This window comes from Poecile atricapillus, chromosome 25 (assembly GCF_030490865.1).
Source record: "Poecile atricapillus isolate bPoeAtr1 chromosome 25, bPoeAtr1.hap1, whole genome shotgun sequence".
Classification (NCBI taxonomy): domain Eukaryota; kingdom Metazoa; phylum Chordata; class Aves; order Passeriformes; family Paridae; genus Poecile; species Poecile atricapillus.
In genome coordinates this window covers 416,422-439,795 of record NC_081273.1, presented here as the reverse complement: position 1 = coordinate 439,795, position 23,374 = coordinate 416,422, and the positions used below count along the sequence as shown (strand labels likewise).

The window sequence follows — 23,374 nt, the reverse complement described above, 5'->3', positions numbered from 1 at the left end:
AGCTGCTTCTTTCAGTGCTGGAGAGCAGCTATTCAATCCCTTAAATAAGCAGCCGGACAGATCAGGAGGGGCAACACACATGATGGAAGAGAGTTCATCCAGTTGTGTATGTCTTTGTTGAACATTATTTCAGTAGCTATTATCTTATTAATACATACTCATAACATCAGAGCAAGACAAATGTTATTTGGGAAAAGACTGTTACATAAATACATTACTTTCCTCACTCGAATTTGCATTTACAAGATGTTTCAGGAGAAACTGGCCTCTGCCTTTAGGTGTAATCCTGTAATTCAGTTTGCCTTCCAAGACCAAAGAAGTTTTTGATTCCATAAACACATAAATCTCAGGCCAATTAATGTCAGTTAAATTCCTCACCCTGCCATCCAGTGCCTGATTTGTGGTCCTGAAACACTGGAATTCAAGCCTCTTAATCTTCCTTTTCTCTCATGGAAGTGTCTGCCCAAGTATCCTGGCTTTTATTTACTACTGGCCTCTTCAGCTTCTGACACAGGGCTTGATGTGTGAGCATTACCCACCTGGATGCCTGGGCTCCAGGTGCTAAAAAGGGTCTTACCTGCTCTTCCCACAAGTATCCCCCATCCCAAAGGAGAGACACAGGCTAGAGACTTTAGTAAAATAAAGAATATTTTACATCTACCCCTGAAACACAAGCAGTAGATTGCAGTTCTGGTTTATAAAGACCTGAACATGAAAACCACATCCATGTCCTTTGCCTTTTATTGCCAGGATCTGTTAAACCTCATCACTACACAACTTATTTCACATGCTGTCCATACAGCTCCCTATGGAATGCCGTTCTGGAAAACCTTCTGACATGCTGCTGGGGACTTCGGGATTGAAGGGTGATTGGAGCTTTTCTCCTGTGAAGAAAAGCTGATAATTATAATTCACAGAAATCAGTTTCTGAGAGCTTTCATTAGTAGCACAAAGGCATCAGCAAAATATCATATTTAACTGAATTCTGCATTTTCAGTGAGGTCAAGCATGACTGTAGCCTCATCCACCTGATCAGATTAGCCAGAATGAACCCTTATTCCAGCAAAACCAGAGTGGATGGGAGTTTGAGAAGCATGGAGAGCCTGTGAGGAGAGTGCACACTGCCCATGCTTTCCATCAGACTTCCACTGCAGCAACTTGTGAGTAGCTCTCTGCATAAAACCCTGGAAGATTAAGCTGTTTTAAGACTGGAAGTCCAGCCCCTAGAATTTATAAGCTGTTGAAGAAAACTTCAATGGAGAATTGCATTGACATCATTGCATTGATGGCCAACGAACAAATTACTGGCTGCTGAAGGCATATCCTGCCTTAAGTAACCAGGACCCTTTACAGGATTCTCTACAGGTCAGATCAGATTTCCTGCTCCTGAGAGTTACAAGTATTCCACAAACAGCTGCTGCTACACTGACAAAAAAAAAGTCGGGAAAAGATTACTTGCACTGTTTGTTTTTAATTAATCAAAGGCCCTTTGAAAGTAATCCTAGTTAGTAAATCAGGATCCACATAAAACACAGCCTGAGGGACTTCAGAACAGGATGCTCAGCATTGTCCTTATTCAGATAAATTATGCTGCCCACCTTAAAGGTAGAACTTTTTCTCCTTTTTAAAAAAAATTACATTCTGTCTGAGCAACTCTGCAAATCTCCCTATGTCCGTGGAATACCCACAGATATGAAGGATATAAACTGAATACTTTCAAGACCACTGAGGAATTCCAGCAGTTCATTTTGACACAAAAAAAGAGCCCTGTTACCTTACCAGCCTTCCTGTGAACACAACTCTCCATAGCTGCTGCTTTTGAATGTGTGAGGATTTTAATGTTTTGCCCCTTCTGGGCTGAAAAACTGGTGTGAGTGTTTGTGCAGGGACTCAACTATTTCAACTGCACACCCCCCCCATACTACTGTTACTTCCAGCTGATCTCCATGGGCCTTTCTCCTTCCACAAGGAGAGGCCAGCCCTTGGCAAAATGAAAATTAAGAAGAGCTGCAGTCACAAAGTGAAGCTATTGGAAGGAGAACAGCTGGGCTGGCATCATAAAGCTCAGCCCTCCTAGATCACGACATGCCACAGGGCCCTTAAATCTAACATTCATTGCCATGAATCTCACCTGGGAATTAATGATAAGTCAGTATTCAGGAAACCAACACTTCAACTAAAAAGTGACGGAAGTTGGCAGAAGGACTTTACACACAAGAACGTCTGGACAGAATAATTAGAATTCCCCTGGTTTTGGATTTATAACTTGTAAATGCAAGCAGAGCTCTCAATTCATGCTTCAAGTGGTGTTTCATGCTTTGTTTTCCTTAGCTGCTCTTCCTGTTTTTATTCAGCAGATAGGTGGCTTGAACCCAGGAAGGCTAATGAATGCCTGACACAGCAGGCAGTAAATCTACAGACTAGATCTCAAGCTCGTCCTAGCTTTATTGCTTTATTTTTTTTTTAATTGCTGATAATTACAATAATGCACATGGGCAGGGGTCCAAGACAGGAAGAATTACTGTCTGCAGGCAGATCTGGTGTGAGCTGATAATACCAGGCTGTGTTTGCTTTTTAATTTAAATGGCAGAAATCTCACTAAAGCAGTCTTTGGCTTGCTTTAACTTGCTGGAAGGGGTGGAGCTCTCATCTGCTTGTCCTTTATTGTCTTTTGTGGTGGGGGTGTCTGCACCGGCAAAGAATTGCAAGCAAAGGCAGGAGCTGTATTGGTAGTTGGGGTGCAGTTTATATTTAGATGCTTGCGTTTATAGCCGACATGAAGCCTTGAACAGTCCGAAGTTCAGTGACAATAATCCATGTACTTCCATATGTGCTGTCAGCAACAGTAGGATTACAAAAACCTGCTGCAGCCTAAAGCATTCCTTACTGCTTTGCACATTCCACTGCCTTTCTGCAAGGAAAAGGGGAGATTTCCAAGTACCTGTGAGTTACGAGCAGCTGTTTTGCCCTTGGAATTTGTACTTAGGAGGTATCAGATTAGTTCCACCTCCCCCTACAGTTTATCATGCTCCATAAGGGCATACATGAGTCAATGGGCACTTAATCTGCATGTGAGACATTTGCACTGGGAACTGCTGCATTTCAATAGGGATTGCTACACTGCAGGTAGTGCTGCTGCACAGCTAGGCTGGGAGAGAAGTGATCAAATCCAGGAAAGCCACAACTCAGCACTGCCTCAGCTTCCTGAAGTTGCTTGTGTAACATGGTTGCCTTTGGCATCCTCTTTTCTATCCCTGGAGAGACAAAGTTCATAACAACTCCACTGGAACATTCCCTGAACAAATGTTACTGTACCCAGAACTGTGTCCTTCAAAAAAAGATTAATTTCAGGGCCTCAAGCTTTCAAAAGTACAGCTTGGTTGTAATGGCTGGGACTGGAATAGTTTAACAAAAAGCCACCTTAAAAATTGTAGTGTTCTGCTGCTGCAGGATCAAGTCCAGGGAGGTTATGGATTCTGCTGACTGCCATGGGACTTCAACGACACAGGCCTCTGCTTGGTTAATCTCAGGAAACCATTTATTCAACACAGGAACAAACTCAGCTTAAATCCAGAGACAGAGAGCAAGGCCAGAACAGAGGCAGGATGGTGGGTTTTATGGGACAGAACCAGGGTGGAGTTTAAGGTCAGGGTCTAATAGGAACACAGCAAGGCAGAAACCCCAGGGGCTCAAACCCAATCACAACACCCTGGGCTGCCACCCCACGAGGCTCCGGGCTGGGGCCACTCTTCCCGGGCTCTCAGGGCCCATCCCCTGAGGCACAGCGTGGAATTTACTTTTCCTGGGCTTTAAAGCCACGCCTCTCACCTTAACAATGCTTATCTAAAACTAAATCTTTGCCTCCCTCGGCGGGGGCACCTCACAAAAAATAAGGGCAAGAGAAGAGGAAAGCACAAACACAGATAATCCTCACACAGCACACAGGTAGGTCCAAATAGGTTTAATCAGCCAGGTCGTCTTCTGTGTGTCACAAGGACGTAAGGGACCATTTCGAACCTGTGTCAGACACACTCACGGCCACTTCCCCTTGCAGCAGAGCACTACCACGACGCTATTTAAAGTTCCCTTTTTAAGGCGCCACCCTAAGCTCTACCCCAGCAGAGGGAGCCAGGCCTATTTATCACTGGGCTAAACTGAGGCACAAAGTCAGGTGACTTGCCTAAGGTCACCCTGCAGCAGGCTCAGCTTGGTTTAATGCTGTCTCCTCGCTCCAATCTGTGCCATCACTCTGTCCTGCATAGCCTGACTAATTACCACTTTCCCACATTAATTATTTGGGCATCTGACGCACAGAAACCCAAGATGTCCTGTTAGCCAGTCAGCAAGTGAAAACTTGAGTGCAAAGTTAATATTTTCACACTCACTAATATTCTACTGAAAAAATGGCCACGGGGCAATATTGCCTTCCTGGACTACCGTAAGGGAGATCCAAACCAAAGCCTAAGGACAGCAGCTATGGCGTAATAGTGTTTGAAAAGTTTAACTCTCAGATCTTTCATTTCTGAGCTGATTGTTAATATGAACCATCACTGCTTATACCACAAAGGCATCGCTGAGAGCAGCACATGCAGAGGACTACTAAGAGATGCTATTTTGTAAGTAACTTCTCCATGGTTTGATAGGAGACGTCGTGCCATCTTTAGGCACTTTAGCTACACCAGTGTTAGGGAATATGTAAACAGGACTCTGTAGTTATCAGGATACAGATTCCATAATACACAGCAATGTACATTCAGAAAATCTTTCATCACTTCAAAGCAATTTGCTCAAGGCAAAAGTAACTCCTGGATTAAAACTCATCACAAGTCACACACCCACATGAGTTCACCACTAACTTCCCCCGTGGCCAAAACTGGAAGAAAGGAGACAGAATAATTTAACATCAGACAGACAGAAAAATAAACCCATTACTACTGATTAGAAATGATTTAGCATTCCAGGAGGGAACAAACCAAAATTCCCTCCTCAAAACAGCCTGCTTTCTTGTGAAGCTCACTAGGAGTCGTGCAAAAAAGCCACTGCAGGAACCTCTGGCTCCTTGCTCCATCCACTTGTCTGACCACTTGGCTGACTCCAGATAAAAAGGCTGCACAGGGTTAGGGTTAGATTGTGTTTTTATCTAAAACACAATGATCCAAAAGGCAAGCAGGAAACTGAAGGGCACATTTTAACCGAGAATTTGAAGTGGCAAGGAAAAATTCATGGGGGGAAAAAAAGGAAGATAAAAGAAGGATAATAAGCAGGAATGTGGGTTTGCAATGCAGTCTGAGTTTGGTTCAAGTATCCATCCCCTTAGAGATGTTTTTCAGCATCACAGATTGATTAGTTATGTGCACAGATTGCATGTGTTTTCGAACATGATAAAATACTTAATCAGGATTTTCAAGCTCTGCTATTAGGCTACACAGCTATTTCCCGACAGCACACAGAAATGATTTAACAGGTCCTGCTCTGACCACACTGGAGCTCTGTGAGCCATGACTATTGCTTTCCAACCCTAAATTCTCAATCTTCTGTAAAAAACCCTCAAAATTCAATCCAATTAATTGGTAATTCTTTCTTCCAAACAATTCAGATGAAACTTCAGATCTGCAGAGGAAACCATGAGGTTTTTAAGTCTTGGGTTTCCAAACCATGCTAATGACTACCTTTTGAATACTGGAAACCACAGCTAAAATACAGGGCTAGTTTGGTTTTGCTGCTGTTCCCTGAGCTCTGCCAAGCTTCTGCTGATCCAGACCAAAATTAACAAGTTACCAGAAAAATTATGGAATAGCCTTGTTGTTTCCAGCATAAAACCAGGATACTTTTATAATTTAAACTTTTTAAGTCCACCCAAAAGCACAGATTACTTTTACAGATTTCAAGTCTGTAAAACAATCAGCAGTTAGTACCTGTTACTGAGAACAGGTAGCAGCTCTGGGTCCTAGTAAATCTATTTAAAAATAATGGAAACTGGGATTTTAAACCAAAACCATCTTCCCATACACCTCTTCCTGTTATTTATTCAGTTATGGCGCATCTTTCAGGCAGCAGCTTACATGACTGCTCATATACAAAACAAAATCTTTTAAGAGCCTTTAATGTCTAGGTGTGCAGAAATCAGTCCTTTAAATATATTCCTATACTGACACCAAGTTTGTTCAGCTCCAGTAAACATCTTTTTCCGTAAAGAAAATTTCAGTGTAAACACTGTGCCAAGAAAGTTCAGTTTACAGTTAGCTGCTCATAAGGAAAAGTTCCTATCACTCACAAAAAAAAAAACCAAAAAAACAAAAAAAAAACAAAAAAACAAACCAAAACCAAAACCAACCAACCAAACAAAAAAACAAAAACGCAAGAGAATTAACTTAGCAAAACCATCTCCAATTGTCACCAAAATAGTCTTTCATTTTCCTGACTGCAGCTATTTCTGATCCCAGCAGTAAAAGTGGTGAAAGGCTGCCAGCTGCCTTCCACTACTGCCAGCAAACTGAAGGTGAGGGAGAAAGCCATCAAGCAAGGGCAGAATGAAAAATGGCAAGCACTACCCTGGTTAAGCATGGAAGTTGCTGGAGTCCAGGAAGAAGGGTTGGAGCAACACTTCTTGCTTACAAGAGCCTGAGGGCAAAAGCTTTATTTATTTTTAAGCTTATCACACACAGCCAACCAGCCCTCAAAAGATCCTGTGATTATCAGCAGAATTCAGGCTCAAATCTCCTAGTTAACCTTCTTTCAAAGCAGAGGATGAAAAGTGGACTTCCATCTATTCCCTGGAACTCAAATACCTGGACTGAGCAGTCTGACACGAGAAGTCAAATGACAAGAAGTGTTTTGAAGTACCCCCAAAATTTGTCAGCAGCAGGGTCACAGAAAGTAAAGGACCTCAACAATGGCTTCATGTATTTGTTTTTTCCAGTCTTTAAAAGCAATCCTTAGTAATTTAGCAAGCACCATTTTATTTCTGAAGCATTAATTCATCAGCTGGTGTTTAACAGTCACAGAACCACCCACAGCTAGGTTTGCACACAAGACCTAATGGATGTATTAGCCAGTTCCTTCACAGGAAGCAGCAGAGCTCTACTTAGAATAGCTGCCTAATGCTATTAGAAAATTAAGTAGTAATTTATAGAACATACTCAAGCTGGCTAGGCTGAGATGCCCATTATTGATTTTGATGATCCAGGAAGTAAAACTAGCTCCACAGAAGCAAGCCTAGAACCTCCAGTATTTCAGGGCTATCATTGCAGAATATTTACCTGGCTTTGCATGTTGAACACCTGAATCTCTTATGCTGAATTTTATAGCTCTTCACTCTATTGAGCTGTATCAGACTGTGTAGCATTGCACAGAAATAAAACAAAATGGAAGCAGTGATTTTTATCTTTGATAAAATGAGATTAACTTGTTAATAGTCTCTTCCAGGTTTCAGTGGGAAGAATGAACCATGTGTACACCAGTAATTATTTCCTTGATGCTTCTTTATGCATTTTCTGAAAAATTTCAGAGTAAAGGAGAGAACACACTTCTGTCTGCTTAGCTGAAACACAAGTGACCATAAGATTAGTGGAAGAATTTCCATGCTGCAGCTGCACCCATCTGATGGTCAGGTCCTTGATGAGTTTTATGTAATTTGACACTTCACTGAGGGCTTCGAAGCACAAAGCTATCAGGTGCTGAAAGCTTTATTCCAAAGGTGGAAGCAAAAACTGCCTGTTCTGCAACAGCAAGGGACACTGCTCTCTGAAAAAGAGCAGGTGGGACACTTGTAGACAATCTTGATATGCCTTAAAGAGGCACTATCCACTGAGAACTTCCATCACTTCAACTGATATTCCTCTTCAAGGTGTCTGAATGTACCAGTATTTTTTAATTTTTTTTTTTTTTTTTTTTTTTTTTTATAAAGACCAGCTGGAGGAACTGTAAAGAAAACTGTCAAGGTATGTTATTTTGAACATAAGCATTCCAAACAATTCTTTATTTTTCTGCTTGGAAAAGGCTATCAAGCAGGGAAAGAACTGACTATTGACTTCTACTTACAGAAGCTTTTCCTTCACCTGCTCAGATGCTCTTGGGAGACACACTTGAATGAAAAAGAAATAAATGGTCAGCCTTCCAAACAAGTTTTGCTCTCCTTGACCCCCACAAGCAGAAAAGGATGGCGATGGAAATGCTGACTGAACATGCAAATTAACCACTTGGGACAGTGGTTGGAGGGTAGATTGATCTGCCTATTGATGCAATTAGCCACTCACCATTTTCCTAGCCATGGGCTGAGTCATTTCAGTAGTGCTTTCTCAAAGTCAAAGGACAAAAATAAAACCCTGGGGAGTGGTGGTTTTATGTTTAACTGGTTGACTTCAGACATGGCCCACTAAGGTTCTGAATTTTTTTTAATTCAGAAACCTGTCTATGCACACATCTCAGCTGCAAATATTAACTCTGCCAGAATCTGGCAAACACTTGATGTAGATTAGCCCCACAGAATCTATTCAGATGCCTCCAAACATAAGAGAGCAGCACACCAGAAAGCTATGCTAAAATTACAGCCTGATGCTACAGCACGAGACAGCCAGAAGCATACCTCATTCTAATATTCTTACTTTGGACATCTTACAAAAAAAAAAACCAAAAACATTGAGAGCCCAAATGAGTTCCTTATCAGACCATGCTTTAATTATCCTGGAGGCTGCCTCTCCCTGCGCAATGCCCAGCCAGCCTGGACAGCAGTGGAACCAATAGTACATGGATTTGTGTTATGAGGCTGGGAACACTCTGAGAATATTGCATTGAGAACTTTTGTATCTCATTGTAGTACCTGTTGGAGGAGGAAACGTTTGGTAACCAGCACAAAACAGATTTGCAGGTGTCAAGGCTGTGTGGCAACTCTACAGCCTGGACAACCAAGACAAATGGAGCAACTGTTCAGTCACAGTTATGCAATTGCGTTAGAGGCTGCCCATATTTTCACAGTTATACCTGTCAATTAAAGGATGTGAATGTTAACCTAGAGGAGTGGGAATAAATAAGAACAGTCCTCTGCTATGGGTTGCTCCCAAAATTAACTCACTGGAGGAAGCATTCTCATAAATAGTGCCAAGCATACCATTTTAAGTGAAACTCAGGAGTTAAGGTGGGGCAGATGGGACCAACTATCCACTCAAACACAGAAGAAAAAAATGAAAGCAAGAAAGTGTCTCTACAGACACACTAGATCAAGTGTTTTGATATGCAAAATAAGCCCTAGTTTTATCTGTGATATGAGCATTTCAAACCTGGCTCAAGTTAAAAAATGTTCCTACCCTGATTCATTCCAACAGACTGGATCACTCCAGCATGTTCAGTTTGTCTATATCTTTATTTTGTACTTTACAGGACATTTGGTGTTATCAGCAGCTTAATTACTATTTTAATCCTCTTCATCAGTGAAGAGCATCATCCTGGACATGCTGTAGATAGAGACTATGAGATGGATGCTGCTCAGCGATCTAGCTGAAAAGCCACTCCAAAGCACAGCAGTTGTTCCAAGGCAAACACCACAAAACAAAAAGAAATCTCTGCTTTGCTTGATCTGGTGTATCTAAAGGTTGCTGTTAAAAACAGTAAAAATCAGCTCTCTTTTATGGCCTGAGAAACAGCTTAGAGCAAGTCAGCAGCATCCTCTTAAAAAATGACAAAGGATTCTTAGTGGCAATGCATCTCCAAATCAACACGAGGGGAAGAACTGCTGAGAGTTTGGCACATTAAACCCACTTAGCTAATGCTACTGCCAGCTGTACCTAAATGTTTGTTATACCCCCAGTTATAAGATCAAAATAAATGTAAGAATCACAGCCTAATAAACAAAATAACAGAAAATTATGAGTAAAGCTATCAGCCACTTAGAGAATGAGAAATAATGATACAAATTTTTGCAAAAATCTTTAAAGACAGTGACATAAAGCTTGAAAAGCCAAATTGAAGCCAAGGACAGCACAACAAAAGAAGTAAAGTCATCATTGCTTTTGCCCGGAGCAAAAGGCCATTTAAGGTCTTGGAAAGCAGTGCTCCTCATGTCTCTGCTATGGCAGCCCAAAATTTTCCTGGATGTGTCCAATTCCTCCTTGGAGCACCCAGTTTTGCAGTTTGCACACACATCAGTAGAAGTTTGACAGTGGCCATTTCAGAACAGCACCACTCCTGAAATCCATCAGCATCTATTACGAAAGGACTACAATGCTGCATTCTACTCAGGGCCCTGCACTGAAAGAGGGAATTAACATACTGTAGATGCTCTGCAGAAAGCCTCCCATATAGTTATACTTTGAAAAGTATTCTCCTCATCACGCTAATTCCCATGTGAAGCAATTTGCAAAAGCTTGCTCAGTAGAACTGAGCACAACAAATCCATCCAAACCAGGAATTTCAGCCTCAACTTCAAAATGCCTTTTGTCTATACTGTGGATTTTACATTTAATCAAATTCGGAAGAAGATTTCCTGCCATTTAAAAGCTGTTATGCAGGGAGAGATCAGCTGGTTTAGTTTTACTTCTTTGTCTCTTAACCTGAGAAACAAAGATATAATCTGCAGCAAGACACAAGGATTTAAAACTAAGCATTAATTAAAAACACTATACATAAAACACAGCACTGGATTCAAACACAGGTAATATATTTCAGCCCTTGTGATTAGTGTAAATTCTTAATCATAAATTCAAACGTGCATACCATGAAAAAGAAGATAAAAAATACATAAGCACATAGGCAGAAGGAAAGGGATGGAACAGGTGACAAGCTGTGATCCAGTCCACAAAGCCAAGACAAGGTAAACAAGGTAAGGATATAGCAGTGCAAACCCTTCCAGCACATCCAGCCTTTGCTCTAGCAGGTCATTCATTTCTGCCTCAGCTATTGGGAAATTATTTCCAAGAAAGCGGCTGCGCCCTAAACAGGACATCCACATACTAAGTTCCTTTGTTGCAAGGCAAGTACTGATGCAATTTGAACAAGATAGCATTGATCAGGAGTGACATGGGCAGGAACATGATTCTTTTTCCTCTTGTTTCTCCAGTGATTGTCTCAACACTCTCTCCCAAGCCCAAGCTTCACACACCCACAGAAGCACTACAACTTCATTCCGTGACGCCCTCAAAAATTCCGTCAGCCCCTCCTGGGATCTGGCTCTTGCACAGTACCATGTCCATCCATGCTCAAAGACTGAGCTCTAATACATCAATACACTGCAAATGCAAAATCTCAATTTTTCTGGCTGGTTACCAAGGGAAAACCTTCTCCAACGCCTGACATTTCCAGCACTGAAGCTTTACTTAAAGCCTCTGGAAATGAAGTGGTTATTGAAACCCTGCAACTCAAACTACTGAGAGGCACTTAAATCTTATCCCAAGTCCAAAAGGGAGCTGCAAGTATCCTGCTCCATTCAAGAGTAATAACCAGTTTCCATGATAACATGCACCCTCAACAATTTCTCAGTCTCCTTTTTTCCTGGCAGGCAGCACATTTCAGTCCACGCACAAGGAACTGCTCTACTCTGCATTTCAGGATTCATCTTTGACCAAGGCTGCTAAGGCAGGCTCTGTGCTGTGCTTGGATCCTGACACCATTTAATTCTTCTTTAGGGTTTCTAAACATGTTTGTGATCTTGCAGCATAAAACGAAACACCTATCAAATTCAATTTCTTCAATAAGGGCTTTGATAAATTATGCAGGGAAAGACTCACGTTCAAATGCCAATACACTTTCTGGGAGAACCAACCACAGATTTGAATCAACATTTTGCATTTAATCTTTTGAGAAGAATATTTATGAGATTAAAGCAAATCTGCCCCTCTCTATTTCAGGCCACAATTACTGTAAGATGACCAGTGTAAGAAGTCAACCGATGCTTGGTATTAGTGAATTATCTTAATTCACACAGATTCCTCTAGGACCATTTCTGGCAAGTTACTAGGCCTAATATAAATGACAGAAGATTAAACACTGATTAAAAAAAAAACCAACTAAACTTAGACTTGGCAATGGGTCATGTCAAATCCAAAACCATATAGAGAATTTGGTGATTAAAAGCTTTATGCTAGAGGGTACCATACGTCTAAGCAGAGACCAGCTTCTGTTGTGAATATGCTATCCAAATCCGCTTTGAATCTAACAGGACTGCATAATATTTATTGTAACAGATGGTATGGGTAATATTTTTCTTTTGTTGCTGTCATTTCACACTATGCAATGACATCATAACTAGTGGGATTCATCAACACAAAATCCAAAAGAAACGGAAAAAAAGCTTTTGGCAGGGAGTTGAATCTAAAAATAACATAAGAGCCTTTAAAGAAAAGACCAAAGATTAAAAATGCAAGTGTTTGGCTTTTGATTTAAGCATCTCTGTACTGAAGTTAGCATAAGGCGACTCCTGGAAAATATCAAGTAGCTTGCTAAACCTCTGTTTCATCTCTGCATCATCATCAGATGAAGATTTTTGAGTTCACCTCAGTGGCTCCATTTAGAGCTTTGGGGTGACAGGTTAAAGAACCCAAGCACAACATTTTCATGAGAAAATGCAAGCCCTGCTATAGTAGAGTGTTAACAGAATAATAAAACTCTCACTAATCCAAGAATTGAAAGAAACCAATGCCCTGACCCACACCTCAGAAGATCTCAGACATTTGAAAATATAACATAACCAGAAAACATTTGTTGGAGGAAAAGAGACGTAAATGAAATCAGGAACTTTCAAGGTTGAACACTGCTTATATTTAAACATGAAGTCATCTGTGAGGAGATGATAATTAGCTACTCGTAAATGGAAGCTTCACTGAGTATCAACTGTTGTTAGAGTCAAGTGAAGCATGGCCCCAGCCAGCTTGGTGTGCCCATGTCTGCCTGTCCCTGTCCTTGACCTGGGTCAAAATACACTTTGCACTGCTATAATTTTGTTAGAGAGAAGCTTACTGTATGAAATTACCTAAATGCATCCCTGTCACAGAGCCAGAGTCTGGGATCTGAGTACTGAGGCATGTTTATCATCTGCCGCACCTCGGCACAATACCACAAGTCGGTGACACTGCTAACACACCAATGACTCAATGCCTCACAAAGCTTCTCCAGCACAACAGGGAACCAAGCCACAGCTCCCACCTTCTGTGGGTTTTGTTGGGTTTTTTCAGGCTGCATCTAAGTTAAGCTGGTAATTTTAATGCCCTTCATACCTGGTAGCTCAAAAAACTTGAGCTTGTACTCATCATTTGATAATGGTTTTCCGTTAGTCTCAAAGCACAGTGAAGCCATCCAAGCCAAAAAATCATTGACTTGTCTCCTCCATAGGCTTCCTTGAAGCTCACACTGCATGGAATAACAGCTTCAGACCCTGCTTCATCAACTGAAGGCCTTGTCTAGACACAGCATTCTACCCCACAGCTCACCCGTGCAGGAAATCCTGGCACTAGAAAAAACTGGGGAGACTTTTTTGAAGGTCCAGAGGAGGAATCCCCCAAGAAGAAAGAAGAAGATTAGACTGGCAAAGAAGATTAGACTACACTCTGTACACAGCCACTGATCTGCAGGTTGAGAAATAAGAATTCCCTCAAACCACTGCTAACAGATGTTACTGCACAGCCCAACAGTCATCTTGAGAAACAAATCATCAGAAAAAAAAACAGCTCAAGTGAAGCCACTATCCTTGCAGTAAACACACCAAAATCAGGATAGCCCAACTGCACCAGTCCTCACAGACTACTGGGCCAGTCTTGCCAGGAAAGATCTTTAAATCAGATGAATACATATGTATGTACATGAACCGGGTCTGCCTGTAGTAGAGAACAAAAGGCTTTCTGGACCATGCCTCACCCAGCAGTGAGTTTCCCTCAGGAAACAGAGTGCCAATATGTGATTTGACTTCCCATTGTCACCAGCAAAAATGGAAAGTGAAATAAATCACCAAAAGCCACAGAGAGCAGCAGCATTTGACTGTGCTAAGTTAAGAGTGACTAGGAGGCTACTGAAGATATAAACCAAAATTAAGGTCTGCAATACATTAATTTATTTGTACAAGAGCATTATCATGGCACGCAACCATGACAACAAGGAATTAGAACTCAATTTAGTACATCTGCAGGTTGGTCTTTCAAGAATAAGGAGTACATCCTTTTCCCCAATGGCTGTATACAAAACATGCCTGTAATACCTCCAAATGAAGAGCTGGTAAGCAGCTTAGCCACATGTGCTCTTGATCAGGTGGACACCTGATTACATAAAGCCAAGCAGGCTGGGTTTGGCTGCTAGAGAGATTAGTTTAACATCACTTGCAGAACACTGGTGTTTCAATCATTTATCTCAGTTTGGAACTTAAAACTCCTACAAATGCACATAAAGACAAAATTTTGCATTTTAAACATCAATCCTTCAGAGCAAGCATTAGAACTTATGGACATTTAAAAGCCAGGCTAAAAGGTGGATTTCACTTCTGTATTCTTTGGTACGTGAGTTTTCCATGTTCTCAAATAAGGTAGTGTAGCATAGAGAAAACTCAGTGACAAATATATATTTAACTCCAATGGAGAAGGCAGATGGAGGTGAAAGTAGTAAATCCAGTGCTGAACAACTTGAAAAAAAATAAAAAAGTGTCATTCACAAGTTAGATCTCTATGTGAAATGTGTGTGTGTGTGTGTGTATATATATACATATATATATATATGCCTGCGCACAGTTGCAGAAATTCATAAATTAAAAGAAGTCAAATCTAATGTTAATAAATTACTCTCAAAGAAAACCCCAGCCAAATTATGTCCCCCAAGCCGAACTTTTTCCTTATGCACTGCCCCTCAGGAGTGAGAGTGCTGCTCCTACAGCACCAACCCTGAAATACCACTTGCCTTATGTAAGTAATAGTATTAACACGCTAAAGTTACTTTTATCCTATTGTATCTGAGGAGAAGCCATCAGCCCTTCCAAACCAGAAAAAAAAGTAATTTTGGTTAATTCACAATAAAGAGAGCCTGACAATTTACTCCACTCACATCTTCCTTTCTTACCGCTTTACAGCTCACACTAGTAAGCATACAGTAAGTATATATCTACATATGGAAAAATTGTGTTTGTACAATGTTGTCAACCCATTTCTCCCCACAAACCTGAGATTTATTTGCACCTGCAGGAAAAAGGTGAAAAGGAAAATATCGAAAAGTAAATTATAAAATAATATAGTTAATGCATAGTCACAGAGCCCTAAATATTGCATTTAAGACACCCAGCAAGTAAAACCTGTGGTAAGAGATGCCATTTCACTGTGACAAACTCACTGCAAGTAGAGAAAGCAGAACACGTGCATAATGGGCGCAGATAACAGTTTTGGTAAGAAAAAAAAAGGGGCAATCTTGCATGTTCAAGTATAGTTCTGAATTAGGAGCCTCTCCAGAAGGGTTTCTAGGCCATTGTGAGTACTCAAAGCCGTCCAATTAAGAGCAAGCATCGTCTTAAATTAACACCATGTTGCAGAGGTGCTGACTGCCTGAACTTAAAAACAATGACACCAAGTTTTACTGTATGGAAGAAGCACAAAAGCAAGAGTCTGAGGGATTGCATCAATTTCGAAAGCCTGAGGAGTTAAGAAGCAGAGTGTGAAATGTCCAAGTGTAGAGAGGGGAAAGGCTTTGCCTTCTAACAAGAAATAGTTGGGGATGGTGTATTCTTCTATTTTCAGCTGAGGAACAAGGCTTTGGTTTAAGTACATGTGTAGAAGCAGATGCTGCAGTCAAAGTGACTTACACTTTCAAGATTGAGCCCATACGCCTCCAAACGACACACACACAGGGAAAAGCAATGGCAGAAGCTTTACAAGGCACATCCAGAGAGAAGCACAACTGGTGCAGAGCACAGGGAACTGCACTAATCCCTCCCTGCACTCCCAGGTGCTGGAGGAGCAGCAATGTGTAATTATAATACAGCTAAAGCCACCTACAGAACGGCTTTTAAATAACTTGCAAGTGATGCAATGACCACATTAACAAAGAAGTCAATCTCTGGTAGAGCTATTAATGCCTAAATAACATTTAATAGACGTGATAATTATTTTGCAGGTGAAACAAGGAGAGCTGAAGGCATCCTCCAAAAAGGAGCACTTACCTTCATGTGCCATCCTACAATGCAGCAGAAAACCCAGAGCCTCTCTGCAGTATGAGATTTGCTTTATTTCCATATCTTTGCTTCAGAGAAGCTTTTATTGAAGCTTAGAGGAGGCACTGCATATAATTACTTTCACAGGAAGCTGTATTTCCTAACACCAGGAAGCAAAGTTTTAGGAACTGAGGGCAAACTAAAGGCCATAGGCTCAAGACTGGAATTTTCCTGAGCTGTTTCTGCTCTGGACTCGAACACTGAAGTGGAAATTTCCCTAGGTGGAGTTCTTTGTTCGATGCAGCAGGCAATTAGAAGTCCCCAAGGTCTGCAGAAATGGCACAAGGCTGATATTTTTGTCAGGGAGAATTTAAGCAATACAAGACAAAAATAATAACATGAAATTCTGCTGCAAAACACACCTTTTTTTTTTTTCCCTCCTCCAAATTCTGGTGATTTCAAGCAGGCAGGTAACAGATGTAAGAGCTTTTGAAAAATACTAAACCTTATTTTAAAAAAACAATATCAAGTCTGCATTGCCTTAGATATGATTACACAAAAAGGTCAAGTAATAAAAACAAACTTTGCACCTTCAAAGGCCTTGAGGGCACAGCAGAAGTATTTTATCATTGGAATACTGATCAAATTAGCATAGATTTATTTTCTTTTCCCAGCTGGCATCAGTGTCCTGTTTGAGTTCTTGGGGACTTCACAAGCGAAACAAGCAAAATTCAGACACTTACTGTTATGGAAAGAAACACATTAATTGCTGGGATCCATGATTTCCCTAAACTCTTCATATTCATTTAGAAGAGAGACTGTCAGAGGTTATCAGCCATCCCCACACCATGATCTGAAAGGGAGACCGACTGTCACCAGCACCAACCCCTGGGAACGCCCTAGTCAAGAGTTCAGATACAAAAATTTCAGAGAAAAAAACAAACTGCTACTCTTCTTGGTCTGTGCAGGACAGAAAGAAAAACAGATTGTAGTTGATAAGAAGATTACCGGGTGTTCCAGGGACAGGGAATAGACGCTAAGACAATCAAGAGACAGAAAATTTACCTAATGGGACCCTGCCAATCCAGCTGAACTGATAATTGTAGACATTGTTACATGTTTTTCTTAACTTTCAAATGACATCCTGATTTTTGAAAAAAAAAAATAAAAAAAAATTGCTTGCATATTTTTCATCACATCTGAAAAAATCCAGTAACGATCACAGTATAAGACCCAGAATAGAACCATTTACTTCCTGAACTCCGCATCGAGAGCTGTTCTTGAGCAAATCTGGCAGCAATAAAGACCTGAGAGCTGCAGTACCCCCACCGACAAGACAATGAGAGAGGACGCAGCAAAAATAAGGATTAAAATGCCACAGTTGACATTTTATGCCAGCAGACAGACTATCATGCCTTCAGAGGATGCAAACTGAATTGCAGGATAAAATTTTCATTTTAATCCTTCTCAAAAAGGTCAGTGACTCGTCCCTCCTGGAGCATCAAGGTGTGACATAGCTGCTCTCCCTCTATGCCAATCCCGGGACAGGCAAAACCCAGGATCTATTTAATCACACAGACACCAGGCTTTGGAATAAAATGACAGCTAAATTTGTTTTCCAAGATGATTTTTCATGGCACATGTCCCTAAGTAGTAGATTCCAGAAGGGATGAGCATAGCAACCAAATTTGTCTCGGATGTAAGAGAGGAAGTGACCTGCAGCTGTAGGAGCTGCCAAACAGGTGCAAGACACTGGATCAGCAGCAGCCAGGACAGTCCCCTGCCAGCAAGGCAATGCCAAGGAACCTGATCTGGGTATTAGCTCCATGCCCTCAGAGCAGCTCCACCATTCTTCCTGCAAGGTAACCTCCACAGGAGTTGTTCCACAAACAGCTATCAACCATGTTCCATTGATTAACAAAAATTTAACACAAGGATTGGTACAAAGTATGTGGAATACTATTCCTCAATAGCAACCAAATAAGTAGAAATCATGGACAAGACATATTAAAAATTGCCAACAACCACATTTACTGCCAGTTAGAGTTTTGGATTTTTGCATCATACTGAGGTAGATGTTCTACCTAACCAAGCTTGCTAAAATTTACTGTAAACTCTCAAATTAAGCCATCATTCACAAGCAGCCACAAGCCTGCTCTTTATCCAGCCCTAAATAACCCAGAACTTCCACAAGACGGATGCAGCTGTTTTGCATTTCCAAACAACATTCAAGCGTAATTATTAAACTCTGTTTACATGCCATTTCTGAAGCTCAGCACATACTTTGCTCCTTCCCTCTAAATAAGACAGGTTATTGTGTAAAGTTTTTGAACCCAGAAGATTTTTTCCTACCCATCTTGTTGTCTGCAGAGCTAGATTACATCGAGCTTTTGGATTTAGAATAAAGCTGGAATTTCCTCTATCCAGTTATTTTCATATATGCAAATACAATATGTATTTCATACATACAGAAGTAATACCTACTCGTATATGTGTGTGTATATATATAAAAATAAAAATAATATATATATATATATATACACACGGAGACCCCTACGGGCATCTAAGCCATTTCTATATGAAACGCAGAGCCTTTACAATTGCCTAAAGCATCATCCTCGAAAGCCGAGCCAACCCAAAGATCTATTTTGGATCCATCAGCAACCAAATGGATTCGTTTAACGGAGGTTTTTCTCTAAGGAATGGCCCTCTAACAGTCTTCTAAGATTCTAGACCCTGAAGGTGGCCACTCCGGCTCCCGTGCCAAGAATGCCGAGGTCACGTCCCCATAAAAAACAGCCCCAAGCATGACGGTGAGACGGAGCGCCCGTCCAGATGAGCGGCCTGAGGGTTACGGCTCTCCCGAAAACACGGGAAAAAACACCAACTCATCACCCCGCGAAGGTCTCGGCAAGTCTGGACAATCTGTAGCTCCACAGTAGTCGAGACACCCCAAATCCCACTTACCTCCCGCCTGCGCATCGGATACCCCCGGGGGAGCCCCGCCCGCCCCCGCACCACCCACACACCTCGATGTATCCAGCGAGCGCGGCCGCAGGCCCGAGGAGCGCCAGAAGCAGCAGAAACGCGCAGCCCATCACCGCCGCCATCACCCGCCGCCGCCCGAGTGCAACTGCGGCCGCAGCGCCCCCGCGGGGACCCGCCTCGCCAGGCCACGCCCCCGGGTAGAGTGACAGCCGCGCGCGCCAATCGAGAGGCGGCGTGTGGCCCCACCCCCGCCACTCTATCAGCCAATGGGTCGCGGTGCACGGCGGGTAGGGCCGTCCCTCGGCGAGAAATGGCTGCCGGGAGCCGTGAGGGGGCCGGCCTGAACTGGGGCTGGGGTGTGGCGGCCGGGCCGGGCCGGGCCGGGCCGGGTTGGGTTCGGCTCGGCTCGGCTCCGCGTCACCTCTGTCACCCTCGGCTGCTACAGAAATCAGTCCCCAGGTAAAACTCCGCATAGGGGGGAGCCGAAAAAGCCGTGGCCTGTATCGCCGTCTAAAGGCTAAAAGCTTTACCCCACCACTGCGGTGAGCAAGAATACTCTGGGGTAAAAAAAGCCTAATGAGATATTTTCCGAATCTAAAAATAATGAAAAACGGTTTCCCACTCAAAAAAACATCTCTACATCTATCCCCAGTTTCTCAAAGCCCTTGACTCATGTGCAAGCAGTAAGTTCCCAGCTGTTCGGGTTTCATAATAAAACTTAACACATGTGTCCTTCTTTATTTTTTTTTCTCCTTAAAATACAGCTATTGAATGATAAGAATGATAATCATCAATGGCTTCCTCCTGTTTCCAACACCGGGTGCTCACCAGGCACTACCTGGAAGACATCACATGTACTGCCACACATGCTGCTCTGTAAACACAGCACAGCTCTCTTTAAACAATATGCACACATTTTATTAAAAAACAGACACATCACCATCACCACCTCCAGTTTGTGTTTCTTTTCAACCAGAGCATGGCAGCAGTTCCTTCCAGTGCAGATGTTCTGCCACTGCTGGTGCTGCTATTCCAGGACACATTTCTGGCTTTAAAACCAGGTTTTTGTGCCAAATTTGCATTGAGGGTATTTTAATTTCACCACGTTACTTATAAATAGAAATTTTAAATAATTGGAATTTTAGAATAAGTAAGCCCTTCAAGAAGAAAGTAGATCTACTAAGTGCGGTTGCTGATACCAGACTTTACACATCTGTGCAGAACATTTATTAGCCCCTTCTAAGTACTCTCTTGGTTTTCCCAATGGAAATGTACATCAGTCAGTTCAGGGATCACACCCACCTTGAAGATGCAACCGCTAAAGATCCCACTGGTTTCAAGGACATGAGATCTTTAAAAATACCAATATGTTTTAGACTACTTGGATTTTTTTCACACTGACATGCAGTGAACCCACTGGCATTAAGTTAGAAAAGCAGTATCATAGGATCACAGAATGGCTTGGGGTTGGAAAAGCTCACCTCGTCCCACGCCCCTGCCATGGGCAGGGATACCATTCACTAGACAAGGATAGAATAACCTATAGATTCCGTATATTTGCTTTCATTTTAATATGAAGATATGTGAGGTGCTTAAATGGGGTGGAAAAAGATCTTAGTACAAAATGTCACAGTTATAAAACATTTCCATACTAAACTTTTATATTCTTTACTGGCTCTTACCAGTGCTGTTTTCTGAAATCAGAACATTGCTGAAATGTTGCAGATGGGGTGAATCTGTATCACAGATCAATAAGCAGCCCAGTTTTAATTAAAATTGCCCACTGGCCCACTGGTCACTTATTATAGTCTCTTTCTTAACTATTTGAAAACCCTTAAATCTCTCTTACTGCACTCCTCTGGCATATATAATTTTCTTTTTAGCCTGGCCAAGTTCAGTTGAAAAATGGAGCAACAAGTTGCTTTTGAAAACTGGTACATTTTAATGTAAATATTTTAACATGCAATATGAATACAGGAGTAAATAAGACATTCTGAGTTAGGCTTTACCACTTAAGAGGAGGGATTTTTTTTTTCCTCCCCTCGTCCAAAATGTACAAGTTCTTTATAAATCTCTGACTAGGGGTGTCTCGGTTTGGAAGACAGGTGTCTGCTAGGGAGAGCAGGAGCCTCCCTTGGAATGAAAAATGTAAACCCCCTCCCTCTGAATTTTGAGATCAAGGGGCTCTCAGGCAGAGATCTAGGGATAGAAATAATAGTTCTTTACTAGTATGTATAACAAGGCAAACAAACAACAATAACTGCAGCATTAACAACAAAACAGAACCAGGGAGCCCGTGACAGCTTTCTCGGCCGAGACGGGGAAGGATGGAGGAGAAGCTTTGCTTCACAAACCCCCTCGGGCGGGCAGTGCCGGTGCTCCTGCAGGGCTCTGAGGAACACTCGGCTGGAACAGCAGGGATGAGCTGAGATCCCGGCCCGGTGGCTGAGGTGGATCAGCAGCTCTGCGGTGGTGGCTGGCACTGCCACACGTCCCGGCAGGACAGGGGAAGGACAGGGGGAATGGGGCCCACAGAAGCAGAAGGAGAAGCAGAAGAAGCAGAAGCAGCAGCAGATCTGTCTGGGTTATGGTGAATTCCTTTCACCAAGCAACAGCTCCGAATGTGTCCTGCTCTGAAGCTCAAGAAACGATCCCGCAGCTGCCCCAGCTTCCCTCCCTTTTACCTGACCCCCTTCTCCCTGGGCCCAGCCAAACTCTGTGTTCTCAAGCACCCAATAAGTACCAGAAGTCAGATTTCCCTGCAACTAATGGGGAAAAATTCTATAGGTGAGAAGGAGCAAATGGAAGGACACCTAACCCCCAACACAGGGCTTTCATTTGAGGTTGAATTTATATAGTAGTTAAAGTGCTACATAAATTAATTTACTTTTAATATTTATGTAGTGCTTGGTGAGAATTTATGTTCACAGCACTGACTCCAGCAGTGTCATCCTTGTCTTTCTGAAAAACCTTAAATCAGGTGACCCTTGGGTAAGTCTCTCAGCTAAGTCTGAGGTACAACCTCCACTGCATTCTCACCTGCTCCTAGTCCTGCACTGTATATGCACCAGGGTGTAAGAGCTGAAGTCCTGCAGCAAGGCTGCAACACAGGATATTCCTCGTAAAGAGCAATGCCATCAGTGCTCAATTCACTACCTAAAAAGCAAGTGAGAAATCAGTTTGAAGAATAACACATTTCCCTTCATAGAGACCAGTCCTCCCAGGACAAAAAGTCCCCAGAAAAAAAGGCTTAACCTCCCAGATCTTGGTGCTTCCTTGGTGATGATCATGAGCTCTACATGCACCTAAATTCGTATGACTGCAGGGTGGCAGGGAGAGAGATTGAGAAAAGAACCCCCAGCAAGATGAAAAGGGAATTCAATCAGTTGGAAAAAACCAAAGGCTTTCAGCATGGAAAGGCTTTGGGGATGGCTGTTTTCACGTCTGCTATTCATAGAGGAGCAGCAGGTCACTACAGGCATGGTGACACTCACAATGGCCATGTTTAATACAGTGCACAGGTCTATTCCTGGTGAGCGCTGGTACTCATCTGTTGTCCGTGACAACAGCACCAGTTTGCATCAATGCTTCAAGGCTGCAGCACTCCCTAGGATGGCTCTCCTGCTGTTAAACCCATCAGGTAGATGACACCTTACATTTACTTCCAAGAATCCCATTTTACACAGGTTCGGGAGCTCTTAGTGCCCTTTTCCAGGACATCTTACTAATGAGGCACTGAGAAGCTCATCCTCACCTTTGGCTGCCAATGTTTATTTTATAAGAAATGTTTCAAGTGAACATCTCTGGACCTTATCACTTCCAAGACCATGATTGTACAAACAGTAAAGTGCATATTTATGATTGCAAAAATGTGCTGTTAAAGAGTAATGTTAAATTCACGATAAAAGTAACAAACAGAAGTTAACAAGGAATACATCTGGTACCATTAAAGTCTCTGGGAGCAGCAACTTCAGCAAACTGGTACATTGAGATCCTGAAAAATGAGTTCAGAGAAGTGACAAAATCTTTGAAGATTCCCACCATTCTCTTGAATTCCTGAAATTAAAGTGTAAAATTAGTCTAGCCAGTGAATTGTAATCCTATACAGCTAAACTTGATTGAAGATTTAAATGGGGAATTACATCATTCATACTAGTTCTGTGTGACAGTTATGTGCAAGGTAGAGCTTGCAGAGGTAAAGTTGAGTCAGTCTGGGTTTTAGGAGTAGAATTCAAAATGAAGTTAGACAACTTAAGAATGTGGTGGGATTAAGTAAAGAAC

General features: G+C 42.1%; 1 protein-coding gene across 7 annotated transcripts in view; it reads right to left on the bottom strand.

Annotated features, from left to right (window-relative positions):
* The window catches only part of APLP2 (amyloid beta precursor like protein 2), a 48,223-nt gene extending 28,934 nt beyond the window's left edge, over positions 1 to 19,289 (bottom strand). For all 7 annotated transcript variants that reach the window (XM_058856859.1, XM_058856860.1, XM_058856861.1 and 4 more), the window contains exon 1: positions 19,135 to 19,289. In XM_058856859.1, the coding sequence (XP_058712842.1) occupies positions 19,135 to 19,215 (81 nt within the window). In that variant the 5' untranslated portion in view covers positions 19,216 to 19,289. The remainder of the gene's footprint in view (positions 1 to 19,134) is intronic.
* Between the last annotated feature and the right edge of the window lie 4,085 nt (positions 19,290 to 23,374).